The sequence below is a fragment of the Grampus griseus genome, assembly GCF_964374135.1.
Source record: "Grampus griseus genome assembly, chromosome: 3".
Classification (NCBI taxonomy): domain Eukaryota; kingdom Metazoa; phylum Chordata; class Mammalia; order Artiodactyla; family Delphinidae; genus Grampus; species Grampus griseus.
In genome coordinates, this window is record NC_139019.1 from 65,870,833 (window position 1) to 65,892,442 (window position 21,610).

Genomic DNA, 21,610 nt, shown 5'->3' on the forward strand with positions numbered 1-21,610 from the left:
TGCTTTTAAGAAATATAAATTATATCTTAACTTACATTGAAGAAATAAGGCACCTAATAAGTACCATGGTATATATCACAGTGCTTTGAAAAAGCTAGGACTCAATAAACATTTGAATTGGATCAAAACAAGAACTCAGTGAATTTTTTTTAAGGTCAATGCACTGGTTGTTGTCCACTGTCTTGCAATGAGACATTTTAGTTTTAGCCCACGTTGAGCGGTGGTTTGTATGTCATTTGAATTTAAGTTAGGAGACAAAGCAAAGAAAAATTGCTTTAATTGGGTACACACATAATGCCATAGCTCTTGGAAGAAAAATATTTTGGCAAGTTATTAAGCAAAATTCTAATACCCAGACATGATGGAACAGATTTTTCTTCCAACCCTCTACTTCCCTATAAAATATTTACCTTTCAGAAATATATACAAAGGGTTTTATTAAAACTCTTTCTTGTGTAGCCAAAAGGAAATATTTTGAATTTCAGATGTGACAGATTAATTTTCTGAACATCCTTTTCCATTCAGATTCTATTGCTCCCTTCTATAAATCTATTTTTATGTTTTCCAGGCATCCACTAAACACCCTGGGCTCTTTGCTCTTTTAACCTTTTTATCATTTACTTTGGTTTGTCTAGTATTGTTTTTTCTACTGATCTCTCTCTTCCTCTTTTTGTATAATGTAACATACACTATATATATATATATATATATATATATATGGTGTTAGATATACATTGCATATAAATTTATATATACATGTATGTTTTTAAAATCCCACAAGAAGTTTACAACTTCTTACAATTTTCATCATTAAAGAATTAGCAGTGGATTTGCCCCTTGCCCCCTTTGAAACAATGAAAATCCTCCACTTAATCTCCTTAGCCCCATGAGGTCTTCAAATTATCCCAGCAATTGCAGATACTTCTACAGCCTGGTATTCCCAAGGAGGCCCCTTTGTGCCCTCTTACTGCCAATCTTCAGGGCACATGGAAGATTTTTAATTACCAAGAAGGCTATTTGAAGCTTTGATCAACATAAGACTAATTTAAAACCATTCAAAGTCTGGCTTAAGCCTTAGAGATCGTTATAAACTATCTTTCATACTTACTAGATAGCACCATATATACTTCCTGGTACTTTTAGAGTCATTCTACAAAGCTACAGATTTTATGAAACGCATTTGATCAGTTTTTTCTTTGCAATATCAGAAATGGGAAAATGAATGTTAGTTGTCAATGCATCTCCTTGGTGCCTCTGCAGATCTTTCTGTATTGACACTGATCAGAGGTGCTTATTTATGACATGGCTAGTCTGTTCCCTGCAGATACTTTATTGGCACATACCTATTTTGGAAGAGAGAGACAATCTAAGGATAGGCATGTGGGAGACAGTCTTATAGCTAGAAGTCAAGCTGTAAGAGAGAGAGAGAGAGAGAGAGAGAGAGACTTGTTGTCAACTCCAGGAAATTACTAGGAATAAAAGGAGAGTGGAAGATATCTTGGAAACCAAAATTAATTCCGCCTAACAAAACAGTGGTCTTAAATGATATGACTCAATAAAATCTCATCCGTAAGACCCAATTACCCCAATTTCTATTTTCCAGTGACTTCCTAGGCACATTTGCTTGACTCACTTTGCTCTTTTATGAAAATGAGTCATCATATTTACTCCAGTTATAAATGGATGTGCTCTTGCTAAAGTAGGAGAAGAGGACCAAAGCTCCACCCCCTCAGCTGCTCTTTCTTCAGGCCTTTGACAATTCTTTGAGCCCTGAAACACAGTTCAAGAACCATAAGTTTATGTAACTCCTAAAATACAATGAAGTGGAATTTGAGGCACATATCAGGATGCCTGGCTTCTGCCCATGGGAGTCTGGAGAATTTTATTTCAGGCCTCCTTTGGGATAAAAATCATACATCTTACCTGTCAAAGTGGAGACCCTAAATTATGAATATGATAAACTTTTATCACAGCAGTCTATCCAACATTTTAAAATTCTTTATCTAATTTGACCTTCCTATCAATCAAATAACCTAAGCAATATTAGTTATACTTTATGAAGGGGAAAATTAAGACTTATATATGATTAAGGAGCAAATTAGGGATTGGAACAGGCCTTCTCACTCATACCTACTCCAGCATCTTTTCCATTTTAGTATATTGTCTCTGGAAGTAAATATTACAATGTTTCATGTTTGTAGGAAGTGGTACTGGTGAAGGCTCCATGTGCTTCTATTGAGTTGGCCCTGAGTAAAAACATGAAGTAGGAGAAGTTGATCTTGTGGCCCCCTTAACTCTTTGTATCTCTTGCAGCACCTACTCCATTTAATTGTCCAAGGTTCCCATAATAGCCTGAATACTACCTGCATTTAGGACAACTAGTCACCATTTGGGATTTAGTGGCTTAAATCTTTTTTTTTAGATTGTTTACATGGGAACAGAAAATTCTTGAAACTCTCTAATGGAGCAGAATAGGACACCTAAGTGAGCAACATTTCTGGGGCTCCTCAGATCACCATAATTTTGTATAATGCTACATAAAATAAAGTAAACATAAAGAAGTATCATGATGTTATTACCGAGTTAGCAAGTAATTTGACAAATTACTCCAATGAGAAACTGCACAGTATGGTGGGAGACTTGAACTTGCCCATAATTGTTTGCTGCTATCTTTGCAGGGGTTGTGTTTCACTACAGGGCAGCGACCAGCAGGTACACTCTGAATTTTGAGATGGCACGGAAGGCTTGTTTGGATGTTGGGGCTGTCATAGCAACCCCAGAGCAGCTATATGCCGCCTATGAAGATGGATTTGAGCAATGTGACGCAGGCTGGCTGTCTGATCAGAGTGTTAGGTGAGTGGTCTGGGGGCCACCAGGTTTAATTCATCTATTTGGAGCGAGAATAAAGTGCTACCTACTAGTCCTTTATTTCCCCAGGTATCCCATCCGGACTCCCCGAGAAGGCTGTTATGGAGATAAGATGGGGAAGGAAGGAGTCAGGACCTATGGGCTCCGTGCTACTCATGAAACTTATGATGTGTATTGTTACGTGGACCATCTGGACGGTAAGATGTTCAAATTTCTATAGCTTCATTTGACCTAAGAAAATTGAGGAAAGACTGGGAGCACGTGGGGATAGAGCAAGTCTTCATGCTTGTTTGGATTCCAAACAGCAACATTTAGTTTAAATAACCGTATGATTCTGTGGTGAAATAAGCTTAAATTAAAGTGGAAAGAGAACGAGGGCTGTGTAAATGGTTATGTAGGTTTGAAATGTCTTTAGTTAATGGCAGGTTTGCTTTCAGTCATGCTGCCATTGGACTGTTTCCAATACACTTTTAGAGCATTAAGAATAGAAACCTGTAAGGGTGGTACCTATTCTTGTAAGAACTTCAGGTAAAATCCTGTGATGACAAACCACTGTGAATCCAAGTGCTGATAAACACCCCGAAGTGCAGCTGAGTCAGGCAAACTAGCCCGGGAAGGATTTTCATGGTTTGCTTCTCCTTGTGTTCACTTTGTTACACTAATATTTAGAGCAATTATTCATTCATTCAACCAATGAACACATTAAAAGAAAACACCTACTGTGTGATAGGTACTCTGCTCGTAGTTAGGACTATGAAGCCAAGTAAGATATAAGCCTCGCTTTAGAGATGCTTAGAGTCTGATTGATTCTGGTACTATCATTTCTCACTTAGCATGAGTTAGATTCTTAGAGACAAGTTTGAGTTCTCTTGTGGCGATGTTATCTAAGGACACAATGCAGTTTTACTATAAGAATAGAAATTTCAGTGACTTTTGAAGTGGAATTTCATTTGTAGCAACAGGTATCTTAGAAGCCTAAATATATAAATAGAAGTATTGCATTGAGTTATACTTTTAATTTTGGCTGGCTCCCCAAGAAAAGAATGAACTCAATTTTCTTATGTGTAAAATAAGGAAGTAGGACTAGATAACCTCCATAGTCCCTTCCAACATTAAAATTCTATGATTCTATGAATTGAAAAAATAACCTCAGAGACTGAAAGCTAGAAAATAAGCAGCTTATATTTGCCTAATGCCCTAAATTTGAATAGGATGGCCTGCTTCCAAGAAAGCTGCTAAGTGTGGTTCTCTAGTATCTTAACATTCTTATTATAACTATTATTTAAGACTGATAAATGTGTTTTCTAAACCATAACTTTGATACTAACAATTTCCATTTTTTACAAGGACAAAGGGAAAAGATATGTAAAATCCATGCTATGAGATATAGATAGATAGATATAGCTTAGCTCCTTCCTTTAAATTTAATTTTATTTTAAATTTAGTTAACTTTTTTCATGGAATAGGAGATGGTCAGTAGGGGATTCTGGTTCTAGGAAATAAATTTGGTTATTGCTATCTCAGTAAGATGGAAGTTTGTATTCAAATTCACTAAGGTGGAATTTGTTTTATCACTGTGGTTCTCCTTTGGAATAATATCTATTAGAGTGATAGTTATAAAAATTTCTGGAACACTGATAATGCTGGAACTAAAGCAGAGATAGTTTTTGAAAAAGTATACATAACTTCTAATTACCTAAAAGATCTTTACTAAATATAATTGAAATGTGGTTTTCAAGTATAAATCCGTGGCCAATTTGATCCCAATATGAATAAGCATCACAAGCCAGACTCCTTGATGGAAAGACAGGCTTAAGTATTTACAATGCTCCCGGAAGGAGCACCTAGGGGCCCCTCTGCATGTCTCTTCTTCAGTCTTATCCTGATGGAGCTACTGAAACCCCAGTCTCTAAGGCTGCAGAATCCCTAACTTCTTTGAAGGCCAGAGGACTTTCTGCTTCTGCAGAAGTTCCAGAAATTCCATGTCCTGTACAAATTCTGTGTGAGATACTTTTGACAGGTCTTGGTGGTAAAAGCCCTACCAAGGATTCCTAGCCACATTGTACCCATTGAGAGCTGGCTTCCCAAAATCTGTTCAGAGGATCAAAACTAGTGTTCAGGGAAAATTGAACTCTGTCAGAAGAGTCATTCTGAGGATGTATGAGTACACCACAATGAGAAGGATTTATTAGTCATACAGGAATTCTTCTCCACCTCCATAAATATCGCCACTTCTAGGGCAACTGGTATTGGTCAAACCAGTCTCTCCTCCAGTGTAACCCAACTATATTTCACACAGTTGTATATTTACTTGGGATAATTGTTCTACATATTTGATAATTGAAAACTTGTAATGTATAATATAGCATAACTTTAGTTGGAGTATTTATACCAAAACAACAGAATTTGAACTTTTTTGTCCTATCACGTAACAGCTGGAAGAAAAAGATAAAAGAATAAGTATAAATAGGAATTCAAGCACTGGCTGAAATTTGTGTCAGCAGAGTAACAAGACGCCCTGACATGGGCAACCTTGGGAACCTATCGCCTCTCCTTCTCTGGCCTATATTTTCCATGTTAGCCCTACCCTTTGGCTTTTCTTTCACCTGGAACAACTACCACCCTACTATTCCAATTCCCTGACCTTCACACAAGCTTCCCAACACTTATGTGTCTGTACTATGGGCTGTCACACTGATCCCATATCCCCTTCTTAAGTCCTAGATGGTCTCTCTCACCTTTACCATTCTCAATCTTTGAATGTGTGACTATAATCACCCTCCTGCAAATGTTTGCTTATTCCTCCATCTCTCCCACTAGACCATGGATTCTGGGAGGGAAGGAATCATGTGTCTCCCCACTATGTCCTTGGCACATAGTAGGTGCTCCATAGATGGAGTTGAATAAAATGAGTGAATTAATAAATTAACCTCCAAACTAAGTGCCCACTATACTCACATCGCTTTACACTTGCCCTTTGGATAACTTCACACATCTCCGGGCTTCATCACAATTCTACTTCCCAGTTTTTCATTGCTCCAATGTCCTTACTGGTTCATTTAATTTCACTTTTGCTCTTTTGTGTGTAAATAAGTCAAATGCCTTGTGGGATGAACAGGACACAAAGAGACACCAAACAAACAAAAAAAATGAAAAATGATAAGTTTTAGTTTTGCATGTCTAGCCCTGAACTCTCTTCTGAATTCCATACCCACAGTTCTAGTTTGTGAATCATTTTTTAAAAAAATATTTATTATTATTATTATTATTTTTGGCTGCACTGGGTCTTCGTTGCCACGCAAGGGCTTTTCTCTAGTTGGGGCAAGCGGGGCTACTCTTTGTTGCGGTGCGCGGGCTTCTCATCGCAGTGGCCTCTCTTGTTGCGGAGCACGGGCTCTAGGTGCATGGGCTTCAGTAGTTGTGGCACGTGGGCTCAGTAATTGTGGCACATGGGCTTAGTTGCTCCGCGGCATGTGGGATCTTCCCGGACCAGGGCTCGAGCCTGTGTCCCCTGCATTGGCATGCAGATTCTTAACCTCTGTGCCACCAGGGACGTCCCTGTGAATCATGTGTGTGTCTCATCTCTGGTTTTCTGTTTTATCTCACAAATAATCCCCAAGCCTTTAACAGTTCTTCAGGGGACCTGTTTTATGACCATCAAAGCATGTAAACACCATGGCCATTATCATTCCCCTACTCAGCATTGTGTAGTGTGAATTTCCTGTTGCCTTCCTTCCTCCTTGAGGACCTGCAAAGCCCCTCAATCCTGGCTTGGGAGTGACCTATTCAACTGTGTTTCCCTCTCTCCAATATGATGCCACACATGTGCACCAATCATCCACAGACCCTCTGCTACCTCCTGCCAGCAGCTCTGCTTTGATCCTCTCTGAAAACACAAGCCTCTCCCCTTTCCAGCATTCTACTCTTCCCTCTGCCTATGAACAGACTGCCTCCAAGGGCCCATCTTTGCCTCTTCCAGCTCACACTGACATTTCCTGATTCTGAACTCCCACTTTTCTTAGAGTTAGTTCCACATATCTGGTGTTTAATTCTTCTCTGGTTGCTTTATGTTCATCAGACACAAACTATTACCTGTTATTTTTATTTCTGAAAAACTTCTGTAAGCTCCTGATAGAGATAAGGCCATAGTCATCTTCTGTAACTTTCCCAACCACAATGAAGAACCTATTCCAGTAATAGACACATCATAGTTACTCAAGAACTACTTGGTGGTAATTGTAGTATTTCTCCAGACTTTGTCTCTTTCAGAGGCTGTCTCCACCACGCTACCATTTCTACAGTACTTGAAAAAAATGCCAAGCTTTGTCCACCAAACTTACTAAACATCTTTTTTTTTTTTTAAATTAGATCACCATGATACTAGTTTTTTCTCTTTGAATTTCTCCTCTCACTCTTTTCTGTGGTGTCTCTTAGAAATAATTCCTTCCTAGAGACACTCTTTTCTCCTTTCCAGCCTCTCACAGTCATGGCCCTTTCTTGCATTCCCAGCCAACTGTCCTCTCTGGCATCGGTTCCTTTGTCCCTATTCACAAATTACAGGTTTATTTTTCTACCGCTGCCTCATGTCAAAATCCAGGATAGCTCTATCACCTCTATGACTTGTCTAATGCCTCCACGTCATGCTTGTGTCTGACCTAGAACCAAAAACAACCTTTCGTTTTTCTCTTAATGAGCTCCTTTAGATATGAAAAGCTAAACATTTAGGTAAAAGCCTGAATGTCATTAAACAGGTCTTAGAGCAAGGCTTAGTTCCACCTTCTTTAGCGTCTTTGATAGGATCAAAATCAGATATATCAAATCTGGAAACTGTGTGAGTTCCTGCCTGTGGATGCTCAGATTGACTTAATTTTGATGGAATTTACAGCATGTAATCTACAGAGTACTTCACCAATGGGAGTTATTTAAGAATTAGTGATAACTGGGTTTATTCAGTTAAAAAGCCCCATGTCAGCTAGAATAGCTTCCTGCACACCCTGGTTCAGCAGATGGGTTCAAATATTGATTTTGGATTATAGAACCTCTCCACATTTGTTGAGGTTGGTGCTAGAAGATGCTGAAACTTTTTATTCTCTGTAGAACTCACAGAATCATAGATCACAGCTATAGCTGTGGGTTCCCAAATAGACTTTAGATATTAACACACCTTGCTAAGGATTCGAAACTCAACTTGGAGTTGTTTTTGTTTAAGTGTTTGAATGGTCTAGCTAAGAGCCACTGAGGAAGGTGACCAGGCATGGCACCCTGCAGCACCTATGGAAAACGTGTCCTCATTCAGTATGGTGACTTGAATAGATTACCTGTGAGGTAGCTCCGTAGGGTAAGGAAAGAAACTATTTATTGTATGTGGTTGCATTGCCATTTAACTTAATTCTCACAAAAACCTTGACAGGCATTTATTTAAAACCTTTATTTTTACACATAAGGAAACTAAGGCACAGAGGTTAAGTGACTGGATATACACCCTTTTTCCTGTTCTACCGTAGTAACTTTTCAGGACCACCAAAGATTCCCCAGTAGAGCAACAGGTAGTCTAACAAACCAAGAGGATCAAAGTGCTCTTAAACTCCCCCAAATCTCTGATTTCTCACATAAAAAATATCCTAATTCTTATTTGAGTAATGATTGCATTCCTGTTTGGATAGCAGTGATTGGAATTGCTGGGTTAAATGATAACTCTATTTTTAACTTTTTGAGGAACTGTTTTAAAATTCTTACCAGCAGTACATTAGGGTCCTGATTCTTTCATTCTTGCCAACATTTGTTTTCACCTGACTTTTTGATTATAACCATCCTAATGTGTGTATAATGCTATCTCATTGTGGTTTTGATTTGTATTTCCCTGATAGCTAATTATGTTGAGCAACTTTTCCTTTATGACTATTGGCCGTTTACATATTTTCTTGGAGAAATACCTATTCAGAACCTTTGCCCATTTTAAACTGGGTATTTGTCTTTTTGTTATTGAGTTGTAAGAGTTCTTTGTATACTCTAGATTCAAGGGAGCCTATTCAGATACACGATTTGTAAATATTTTCTCCCATTTGCCGATCTGTATTTTTACTTTTTCAATGGGATCCTTTGACACACAAAGATTTTAATTTTGATGAAGTCCAATATCTACTTTTTCTTTGATAGTTTGTGCCTTTGGCGCCATATCTAAGAACACATTACCAAATCCCGAGTCATGAAGACTTACTTCTGTGTTTGCTTCTAAGAATTGTAGTTTTAAGTTTTACTTTTATCTATTTTGAGTTATTTTTTGTATATGGCGTAAGGTAAGAGTCCAAATCCATTCTTTGGTATGTGGATTTTCAGTTATTCCAGAACTATTTGTTAAAAAGACTATTCTTTCCTCATTTAAGGGCCTTGGCACCCTGTTGAAAATCAGTTGATCGTAGATATATCGTTTTATTTCTGGACTCTCATTGATCTATATGTCTATACTTATGTCAGTACCACATTGTGTTGAATACTATTGCTTTGTAGTAAATTTTGAAATTGGAAAATATGAGACCTCCAACTGTGTTCTTCTTTTTCAAAATTGTTTTACCTCTCCCGGGCACCTTGAGTTCCCATATGATTTTTAAGATCAGCTTGTCAGTTTCTACAAAGAAGCCAGGTGAGCGTGAACTGAATCTCCAGATCATTTGAGGTGTATTGTCATCTTAACAATATTAAGTCTTCTGATCCATAAACATGTGATTTTTTTTCCACCTTTTTTTAAGATTCTTTACTTTCAACGATGTTTTATAGCTTTTATAGCTTTCAGAGTATAAGTTTTGCTGTACTTTTGTTAAATTTAATCCTAAATATTTTATTCTTTTTGATGCAAATGCAAATGGAATTTTCTTTATTTCTTTTTCTGATTGTTCATTGAAAGTGTATAGAAATATAATTGATTTTTTTATACTGGTCTTATATATTGTATCCTACAACCTTGCTGAAATTGCTTATTAGTTCTAATAGTTTTTTTAATGGAATCCTTAGGATTTTCTATATACAGTCCCTTTTATTTTATAATGTTACCTTAAATAAGTAGAAAGTAGAAACGTCTTGACATAAAACCCTTGAAACATGTGACAGTCATTTGCTTTAAGGTTTTGATATCAATTTCTGGAATTCTAAATCGGAAGAGCTTCTTTGGAAATACAGTGGTCATTTAACTCTCAGCTGTGAAAAGTAAAAAAAAAACTAGGCTGATTCTCCTGTGTTGACCTGCAGCCATACTGAGCCTGTCAAACCAAATAACACATTCAATCTCATATATTTTGAAGACTCAGACATCCAGAAATGTTTTAGAACCTCTTTCTCACTCTAATTAAAATCTTACTGCTCTGTCATTGGGAAAGAATGAGATCCGACATCCTGCAAACCATAAAAATATGTTTAAATTTTAGTGGGATTTCCTGTGTCTTTAAACCTTTCAAATGACATATATAAGATCTTGTGTAATAACACATTGACAAATATGTGGATTCCCTTTCCCATGAATATGATCTGATTTAGAGAATGTTAACTGACTATCACAGCTGACTGATGACAATTCTCTAAAATTAATTAGAGGTTAAAATTTTCAAAACCCAGTGTCTATGCTTTAAGCCACATTATGCGTCTACTTCAGTCTAAAACAAGTGAGAAATTTGAAAGGTGCTGACCTGGCTTTCCAGTCTCATTACCCCTCAAATGAGAAACATTGCCAGCCTAACACTAGAATTGGATGAAGTTACCTTGGCAGCCCCAGAAGTTTTCTTGTCACTGTTAACAGAAGGTTTGTTTCTGTACAGGTTAAAGGATCAGATCTTAGGGGGAATTGACATGCTTTTGAATTACCTACAAATATTGGCTGTCAAGAAATTATATAGTAGTGTAGGTTAGCTGTTAACCAACCACGTACAGTTGATGGATTTCGTGATCCAGGATAATGAGTATTAGTCTTTATTGCTTTGATCTTGTATATATAGACATGGGCAAAAAAGAAAGAGAAAGACAGAGAGAAAAGAGAAGAAGCTTCCTTTGGAAAAAAAAAAAGTCAAAAACTTTAAACCTAGTAATAATTATGTTGAATTGTCTTTATCACCATAATACTTGCCATATACTCTAAGTGGTTTTATCCTATGGGCATTTCATGTGACTCTTTCCAGTTCACACACCGTATCTACTTTTGCACACATTTATTACTCATATACCATCTTGGCCCACATTGCAATGAAATGTAGTAACAATCACAAATCTTGAACTTCCTTACAGTGAACAAAAAATCAGGAAGTTCTGTTCTCAGATGGGCAAAGGGACTCATGATTAGTTTATAAGAATTGATTTTCAGACCAGACAGTTCAGGATAGAAAGGTTATGAGCACAAATAAACAGAATAAATATAAACATTGATCACACAACCCAGAAAATAGACGCATCTAGATAATTGTGGTGATATATCAGCTTTGACTACCACAGACAGCGGCCCATCAGCTGCAGTCCAGGAAAGAATTGAATAATTATTTGTGATCTGCTGATGCCAATTCCCCGTTTCACCTTGGTGATCTCAGGGAATTTTCAGTAGAAGAAACATATCCTCCCTTAGCTTTGCTCTGGACCCAGGCTCTTTCATAATTTTTCTGAGCTACTCCTGAGTGTAAAGTCTAGCTTTTGAACAGCGTAGGTCATCTTAATGTTTTGATTTGTTTTCATCATTGCTTGCCATTTTAGTATCTGTCATTTTAAAGTCTGCTAAGAAATAGCTTTTCCATTTAGCAATCAGAAGTGTGGAAAAATAACATGCATGGTCCACTTTCCAGGGAGTCTTTTAGCAGTTACTTGTTAAATTTAAGTATTTTTTTCTTAATATTTCTGATGATGTTAATTCCTATGATTAAGACGAATTTAGTTTGTAGAATGTCACCACATATTAAAGTCTCACCAGCAATGTCTTCCAGTTTCTTCTAGGACATCCCTGGAAAGTTGGAATAACAGGAATAATTCAAAGCCAGATCATTTAACTTGAAATTTTGGAAAATTAGAGGTTATATATGTTTTCCATATGAACATGCAAATTATCCTGAGTGTGAAATCCTCTGTTCTGCATTATAGTTTATGTGTGTACTAATGCAAATATATGTGTATACATGTCAGTAAATTCTTACTTACAACTTAAGTCAGCTTGGCATTTTACCTTAAGTCATGCATCGTTTTGTGTATAAAGGATATTTTGCGCATTTCTTTCCTGACACTTTATTTGCTCTCCTTAATCAGCGAAAAATTGATAGATAATTTTTATTATTTAATTATATTATATCATAGATAATTATTTATTATCTATAATAATCTATGAGAGATGCAATTATCTCATAGATAGATAACATTTAGAAACATGTTTCAAATCTGTATTCTTGTTACAAATTTGATAATAAATGTCCTATAGATGTAACAGCTTTGATGAGGCAACTTCTGGAACTGAATAGTAGACTCCTTGTTAACTTATAAAAGTGATGCTTGTCTTCCAGGAAGGCATATATCCAGTAAAGCTAAAATACATTCAATTGTTCAGTCACAGTATTCAAGAGTAGAGCTAGAACACTGCCTTGTCTGATGCTAATAATAGGCGTTTTCTCTCTCAAGGAAGGCTTTGCTCTCTCCTCTCACTCTTAAGGTGATACTGTGATAAAATTCAGAAGGAACTTTTATTACTTACATCAGAGGCCAAAAGGTGCCTTTAAGATACCCTTAGGGTAGGAACTTATACAACCTGACCAATGAAGTCCTGTTGGAGAGAGAGAAGCTAAGCAAATGCACTGAGTTGCTTTGCTTGATTTCCCATGTTTGCTCTCTCTTTCTCTGTTCCTTTGGTTCCTGGTTTGGCTTTGCCTCTGGACTTTAGATTTTATCTCTTGGTATATCCTCATATGATCATTCATTTTTGGACCAAGCTTAGGTTTACATTCCTGTTACTGGCCCAGACTTAATTTCTGTCTGATGTCGTTAATGCTATGAATGACTGATGTTAGAGTTTAGAACATATAATTTGACCTATAAATAATTCCTGACTATAGATTTTAAAACTGAGAGTAGATCAATAAAATCTTTGAAAATCTTAACATCTTGACTGCTTTTCTCAGTGTAAAAGTGGACAGTGTTTAGCCTAAAACCTGCATTTTTCTATGGGATATGGGATTGAAAGACTTGCGCCTACAGTTAGTGACTAAGGAGAAAGACTGCTACTTTTGTCTGCTCTACCTTGCTTGACTTTTTGCAAAGCCTTCTTTTTAAGAAATGAGACACTTCTGTGTTCAGCTTACATATGGTCTTGGACACTTTATCAGGGTCCCTGCTCTGTGCCAGATTCCTTTGCTCCCTTGCAGTCTCTGGTACACCCCTGGGAGGCAATGGACTTCATATGCCCTTTGCTTTGTTTTTTGGTTCCTGCTTTGATTCTGTCTGATTACCTGGTCTACGCAGTCTGCTTCTATCTCGAGCAGGTTAACACATAGGCTACCAGAAACTTAATACTAAGTTATCTTTGTTATGGCTCAATTGAGATTCCTTTTCCTGATTGAAACATACATGTCTCTAGAGCAGTGTTTTCCAAACTATTCCATGAAACAGATCCATGGACTGTTAATTAGTCTTCTATGAGAAAAGGAGATTACTCTGGTCAAATGGCTTAAAAATCCTAAGTTCTTTGTGGGCACTCCCAAATAAATACTATAATATTAACTACTCTGAGAAGTCTCACAGAAACAAAGACCTGTCAGATGACTTGTATTTGTTTCCTAAATGCCAATGTCCACGAAACCTCTTTTCTTTGGAATACCTACTCATGTCTCAAGGATCACCAGTTTTCTGTAGGAGACATTTTTGGAAATTATATTCTTAGAACTTGAACCATAAGTTAATAACCTTCTCCATCCACATCTTCAACAATAAGCTTTTAACAGGTTAATTCTGATTTAAACAGCAGATCTCCTGACATTTGTATTATATTAGATAAAAAATATATAATGTCAAAGGATTATCTATTTAAAACCAGGCAACTAATGAATCAAAAAATACTTGACAGGAGGTTATTTTAGTTTTGTCAATAAAATGTAAAAATAGATGTCTTAGAAATCAAGGACACAGTAATATGAATTAGTTCAGTTATTGCTATCTGTGTATTACCTATTAATTCACTTTTTTTTTTTCTTTCTGGTTTTGGTATGAAACTGATGCCAGGATATTCTGGCATATTTGAGAAAAGTAGAAGATGTCTGGCCTTAATAATTTGAGGTTGAAACACAGGAAGGGCAAAGTTTAGACGTTCAACTTATTGCTTTTGGTAGAGATTGAGTGTCAATTCTAAAAGCTTTAAGACTCAGTAAGAGAATTCCATAGTGTGGATGCTTCACTATATGATTAGATTTTTGAAGTGGACAAGGTAATGTTTATGTTAAACAGTTATGATTTAGGAAGGCTTAGACTTTTTTTTTTTTGGAACAGAGTTAAAGTAAATGTTTTTCTTTTCCTTTTCTCATTATTTTGAAATGAAACAACAATTATGACATATATGATGACAGGCCACACATTATCTTTAGAGATGAATTGGTTTCATTCTCACCCTAGGGTAAACTCAATTAATGCCAGTTAAATCTTCCTTTTTTCATCTGAGTTACACGAAACCCAATGGTGATATCTCTTTCAATAAGCTTTTAAAATTTTATTTGCAATGTTTGATAAAATTTTACATATAAACGAAAAGGAAAATAGGTGGCTTTGGGGATAACAGAATTTAGTTAAATAAATAAAATCATTATTTTTTGGAGATTGGATAGATGGAAATTGTATCCTCCAAACAAGTGAATTAAATCACTGTTTTGATATAAAGTCAGATTTAACAAGAGTTTTTATATGAAAAGTTCTATGAGTAGTTCTTTATTGATTTAATAACAATAAGGGTACTCTCTTTTTAACCTGCCAGCACCTACTGGAGCCTTTCTTTCCTTTAATACCCCAAACATGTTTGCTATTTAAGATAGGGAAACCAGTTACCCAGAAAATCATGCCGTCATTTTTCTTCATTGGCCCTTTGGTATGGCGTTTGGAGAAGTTGATTTCTTCCATCATATGGACTAAAATTGCTGTTTGGAGAAGCAGAGTTTTCCTCAGTTAATTATATTTCTCTGCCTTGCTCTGGTTGGCTGATCACTCTTGTTACTGAAAAGGAACAGTACTCTTGCCTCATTGTAGAAGTACCTCACAATGCAGAAAACGGAGGCAACAAAACTGATATTCCAGCTGTAATAACAAATCCAAGTGTTCCACCTTGGAAGGAAGCGTGCTGGCCTGCTGCCCTCTTCCACACTTACATTCCTTTCAGGCCAAATGCAAGTGTAATGCTGAGGTGAACGGGGCTGCTGAGGCTGCTTGGGGTGACGCAGTCTCTCTTGTCTGCCTGTCCCCAGGTTGCTTTGAGCCAAATCCATAGGTGAGTGAATCGCCTGTCCCAGACAGCAGCTACCCAAAGCTCTGCAGCAGAGTTAGTGCTCTTTAATGTGCTGCTTGGGAAGGATGGAAGAGAAAGGGCCCCTTGTTTCTGAACAAGAACTTGAAATGCCATTCATTTAACAAATTATTAAGTACATACTATGCAACTGGTCCTGTGACCCTTAAGCTTTTAAAACTTAGCGGGAAGGGAGACATGCTAGGAATGGGGAGGGGGAATCTTTGTTCTTATAGTATATTTTTGGATGTGAGATTACTGTCCTTTGCCAGCCTAGGTAATTAAGGACAAAAACCCATTCTCACCTCTACCTTGCTTTTTTCAGTCAGGTAAAAGTCATTTTTCTTTCTCTTCTTCAAATAACTCTTATTGGGATTTGGCCTAGTTTCGTTGGTAGCATTTTTAGATTTGCAGTGAGAAGAGCTGATATGGGTGACTTGGCCTTTTTTCCCCCGACTGATTTTTCTTGTGTTATAAAGCTAGGACACACGCACAGAGAGTAATGGCTCTACACGTTTTAAACAATCCCTTGTTACATACGGATTTAGTTAGGTGAAGATCCAAATCATGAGAGCTCTGCATCCCAGCTGTCTAATGTCTCATAGAATCAGAGAGTGGCCTCAGTGAGATAGAAACAGGACCCACAGCTGCTGTAATAATGGGCTATCAACGTGTTAGCTTCCTCTCTACCTCATTTTATACTCCTCCCCATGCCTGCTATATCTGCTTAGGTATTCTCTAATGCTGTCTCCTTTAGCCACTTATGTGCTCATGTGTGAAAAGCATCATTTAATTCACATTGCATTTATTTCAGCAAGTTGTTATGTTAGTTACCCAAGTAAAATTCCAATTTAACAAACTCTCTGGCATTTCCAGAATACTTTATTGTGACATGTTAAGTGATAATGAACATACTACTTGGGTCTAATTGAGCCTGGCGATGAACAAAGTAAATGTCCTGCCTTTCTTTGTTCATCAATAAGCAAATGTAAGAGTCTCTCCAACCTAGTTAGAGCCCCTGCTAGCACATACAGTAACTTTGTGAGAACCGCAAAGGGCGCTCCTTCTGGGCAGACAGATTGCAAAAGGTATCCACCCTGGGCAGAGCAAGCAGAAAAAGGGTGCCCCTTCCTCCAGGGAGGCTTTGGTACCTTTGGCTGGTTGAATGGGATACTGGCCCCCGTACACTCTCAGCCCTGCCCAAGTGTAGGCCATGACCTGCATAACTATCAAGGCAGCCCTGTGTCTAGGACAGGAAGGCAGGAAACAGCATTCCATTCTGCCTCTTTCCCGTCCCCCTCTTCAAACCCTGGAGGTCTTCTTGTTTTGTTGTTTACTTTGATGGGAGTTAATCCATTTTGATGGTAGAGATAGATGAGAGAGTCAGAGAATTACTATTTGATTTTAGGGTAGACAAAAATAACCTCAGTGACATTTCAATGCAACTTTCTCTTTCCAACATGCAATGTTAACAAGTACCTCATAGCCTTTTACATTCAAGAGAAAACCCGTTTCCTGTCTGGTAAACCAAAGAATCCTTTGGAAAAGTTTGTTCATTTTAAAGAACTGATTGTAACTTTATTATCAAATGACTGCTTCTACGGCCTATGGGAATATATGTATATAAAATGAACCTTTTCTGGCGTGTGTTCTTTTTTTATTGTGTTATTTCTTATCACTAGTAATAACAAAATGAGGTAACATTGAGTTTTCTGCTTTAAAGTATAGAAGCTGCTACCTTGCCATGAAAAAAAGAATTACGTGCTTTTCCCCATCTCCCGTAAACAGAAAGGGACTGAATAGTAAAATTTAGACCCTTTTTCCTCTTCTGATTGCAGGTGATGTGTTCCACATCACTGCTCCCAATAAATTCACCTTTGAGGAAGCTGGAGAAGGGTGTGAAAACCGAGATGCCCGCCTGGCGACAGTGGGGGAGCTCCAAGCGGCGTGGAGGAGCGGCTTCGACCAGTGTGATTACGGGTGGCTGTCGGACGCCAGCGTTCGCCACCCTGTGACTGTGGCCAGGGCCCAGTGTGGAGGTGGTTTACTTGGGGTGAGAACCCTGTATCGTTTTGAGAACCAGACAGGCTTCCCTCTCCCTGATAGCAGATTTGATGCCTACTGCTTTAAACGTAAGTGTTTGGTACCTTTTTAAACATTACAGATTTTTAAAAAAATACTTCAAAGCCGTGCAATTGATGTTCAACTAGCCATCGGAATGATTCCATGTCTTGCAGTGTGTGCACGGAATGGAAACAGTTCAGTGACTTTCAAAACCAAGGAAATGCAACAGCAGTGATACGGTTAAAACAAGAAATTTGACAAATGGTGTTTTTAGAGAGGATGAGGAAATGTCAGGTGAAGGCCTTAACTGTGATGCATTGCACTTAGAACCATAGAACATGTTTCTGCGTACTTATTTTACATTAATTGCAGTCCTTGAATGCAATTAGATTGTTGACGCTATAATGCTGGGACCAACTGTGGCTGAGTTGAATCCTTGAATTCTGTTTATTTCGTCTTTGTTTGCTGTCACCCTTTCTTTTAAATGGCGGAGGATTTACATTTCAGTAATTGCAGGTGAGTACTTGGAGCTGACGTGGATAATACCTAAAAATGAACCATGCTATAAATAAAAATCTTATTTTATCTCATTTTATTTCAAATAATGGAAATATGTGCCTTCTAATGCTTAATTCTCTAGTATCACATTGAAGTGCAGTATATGTTTTTTGCAAGCCTTAACATAAATAGGCTATCTTCAGTCAGGTTTACTACTTAAAATGGATTTTAAGTAACATTTCTCAATATTCATGATATAATTATTTTAATTCTTCAGATGTCCTTAAATTATTTTAGCACTAGTAGTCACATGCTATAGTGCTTGTAGAATGCTTAATTACACAAGCAAGTAATCCAGAGTCTCACTGTGATATTTAGTAGGATCTATATTGTGCCAGCAAAACAAATATCTCCTAGAATTTTTGGTGACCTTGAATATGTTCAAGATAGAGCCACGTTATATTGAAATACAGTGAGAACTTTTTACTAAGTTTCCAATATATATTGTTATAGCGATACGTACAGTCATCCCTTGGTATCCATGAGAGACTGGTTCCAGGACCTTGGGAATACCAAAATCCGCAGGTGCTCAAGTCCCTCATATAAAGTAATAATTGCATATAACCTACACACACCCTCCTGTATACTTTAAATCATCTCTAGATTACTTATAATACCTATACTATGTAATAGTATATAATACCAACTATGTAAATAGTTGCTGGCACACAACAATTTCAAGTCTTGCTTTTTGGAACTTTCTGGAGTTTTGGGAACTTTTTACTTTTTTTAATCAGAAGTTGGTTGAATCCTCGGATGTGGAACCCATGGATATGGAGGGTCAACTGTAACTGAAATGAGTAGAAAATACACTAGCTTATTTTGTAATTGGTTTCTGAAGTGAAATATACAGACATTCTTCATCAACCAAAAAGACACAGAACTGGGAAGTCTTGAGTAGTCAGGAGAATAGATGTTAGTGCAACAGAAAGGTATGGTTTCACATACTGCTATTTCCCAGCTAAGATACTTCTGTTTGGATCTCTTCCTGTAAACTCAACTTTCTGAGTGTTAAACCCACGTGTTGTGTATCAGTGTGATACAAGCTGGCCATGAAAAGCCATTGAAAATATTAGTTTTTTTTCCTAGGCCCCGAAACTACAGAAAAGGTCTTAATCACTTTTAGGAAAACAAACAAACATCAACAATAGTAACAAAACCTTATCCCTAGAAGTAGAAAGATATCATTCCTTTAAGCCATATACCCATAATGGGTTATGGGTATATTTTCAAGTAGTTTAAGCTTTAAAATCAGTTTTACACTAAGTGACTGATGTGATTAAGGAAGAAGATTAAATCTGTGTGTGTGTGTTGGAGAGGGGATGGGGACAGGTGGGTTAGAGAGGTTAAAGTAAGGAAGGAGTTGAATTATCCAGCATGACTACCTTGTTTGATTTTATTTTCTTGTGCATTATAAACGTGGCACTAGAAAACTTTTAAACATTTTTGTTCTCCTTGAGAATAAATTTAAACCAAAGCCTGTCTGTAGCCACAAAGAATTCATCCTGATGTGTTTTAAATTATTTATTTAAATAAGGAATTCACATGAATGTACAAAATAACAATGTAGTTAGATTCAAATAAAATAACCACCTAGTAAAAATCTATATAAAATATGAATAAAATTTGAAAGTTTAGGTCCATTTTTTTTCTTCCTAATTCGTTTAAATCTATATAACTTAGAAATATATAACTGGCAAATATAATGGATTCAAATTTTCGTTTTTCTCCCCATCTAAGCTAAAGGCTAGATTCTTATTTAGTTCTTCTGTAAGACTCTACCATACTCAAAATTTATTCAGCATATAAAAGTTTAAGACAGTTTAGTCATACATAAAAGCCTTCCTTAAACCACACACAATGCCAACAGCCTCCCCAAATTTCTAATTCGTTTTTCAGAGATTCTTTTAAAATATACATTTTTTTGCTTTGAAAAATATTCTCAAAATGACTTGCCTGCTGTCCAGTTTCCCACATAGTTGAGTAGTGACTAAATTTATGGAGTTAAAGTTGGTAAGAGTTATGGCCTTAAGGACAATTCCAAAAGTGATTTCAGAGATGTACAGCTGGCTGGTTAAGTAGAAGAATTTAGAAATATAAGGATATTTTTCTTGTTTGCTTTTACCAAAAGTAGACAGTGTTTTTAAGGCCACTTCATGGTGAATAAACAATACCAAATCTCACTTTGCTCTAATTCCCTTCTCCTTTTAAAATCACTGAATAGAACATTAACAATGGCTGATGATAAATATAATTAGAATCTGAAAAACAAGTAAATTAATGTCCTTATGAAATAAAGTTTTCCTGTACATTTCCCCTTGATGGTTAAATTGTGCACTTTTCATTTTTCTTTGACCTCAGAGTTAAGCAAGTTCTATGAAATAGAGTTATGCAGGGCTTTGAAGGATCATCCATACTCCCCAATTTAAGTGAATCAAAACTATTGATGACTCATAATAACCTCTCATTTAATGTTATTAAAGATCTCCAGGAGAGGGAGATAGGGAATGTTTCCTAGAAAACCCATTCCAATATCCTATTACTATCACTCTCAGTTTTTCCAATTATCTAAATCCTTTGCATTAGAATTTGAGTTCATCTTTCCTTCTTAAGTTGGAGACCAAAATCTAAATTACAGCATTTCTACTATTGAAAACAACTGTTCGGTTGTCCCTCAGTGTCTCCCTCAGTTGAAACAATTTCCTTGTTCTGAAATTTTAATTTCGAGGCCTCTAATCACCTATGCCATCTTGCTTTGAACCCTCATTGTTTTTCACATCCTTCTGTTGGATTAAACTTGGAGCTAGAGATAGTGGTCTAGAGAAGGCTAAGTAAGTACCCACCACATCCTATGCCATCTTTCTTATATATTTGTCCACTTTTACAGTTGACCTGCCCTTCTAACCTATGGTCAGTATATTATATTTTTTGTGCCCTAGATCATAATCTGACCATAGTGTCAAAACTTATCCTTCCCGAACTGGTATTTTTTTAAATGTCTCTGTTTATTGAATTGAATTGGTTAGCATTCAATCACTCGTAAAACTTGAAAAGTTAATTTGAATTCTAATCTCATTGTTCCAAACTTTACTCTTTCCTCAACCATGAACCCGGAATCAACTTATTGAATATCCAGTGATTTTCCTATAATGTAGGCAGTATGGGTATAAGTTAAATCAACCATCATGCTGCTAATAGGGTTTTTATCTTTTATTAGGAAAATCTGCCTCATGTCTCACAACAGAAGCACTGGAGAAGATAGTCCATAGGATATAAAATACCATAAAGTACAGTGATGTGAAACATCTGTGTGGCAGACAGCTGCAAATGTTGGAAGGGAGCTTTTGTGGGAAAAGAATCCTGCTGCTTTCTGTTGGCTTCCTCGATAATGGAGTTGAAGGGACACTGGTAGTTTTCCAGGGCAAAAGTTTCTCCATGTGAATCCTCCTTCTGGAGAGACACTTTTAGAATAATCTGGAGTTGTGCTTTCACCTTTGTAATAGTCATCATTAATACACTGGCATTTATTCTTAAGACATTTCTTTGTAGATATTTGTGTTTTTTAAAATTAGTTCCTTTGTTTTGGAATGGTTGAAGCAAATGGTGCAGATGCTCAGATATACTGAGTTG

At 36.8% G+C, this 21,610-nt stretch overlaps 1 protein-coding gene across 4 annotated transcripts in view; it reads left to right on the forward strand.

Annotated features, from left to right (window-relative positions):
• Positions 1-21,610, forward strand: part of VCAN (versican) — a gene marked incomplete at its 5' end in the record, with an annotated part of 102,217 nt that overhangs the window by 12,663 nt on the left and 67,944 nt on the right. For all 4 annotated transcript variants that reach the window (XM_082650878.1, XM_082650877.1, XM_082650875.1 and 1 more), the window contains 3 exons: positions 2,679-2,853; positions 2,938-3,065; positions 17,197-17,490. In XM_082650878.1, coding sequence (XP_082507004.1) covers positions 2,679-2,853; positions 2,938-3,065; positions 17,197-17,490 — 597 coding nt within the window. The remainder of the gene's footprint in view (positions 1-2,678; positions 2,854-2,937; positions 3,066-17,196; positions 17,491-21,610) is intronic.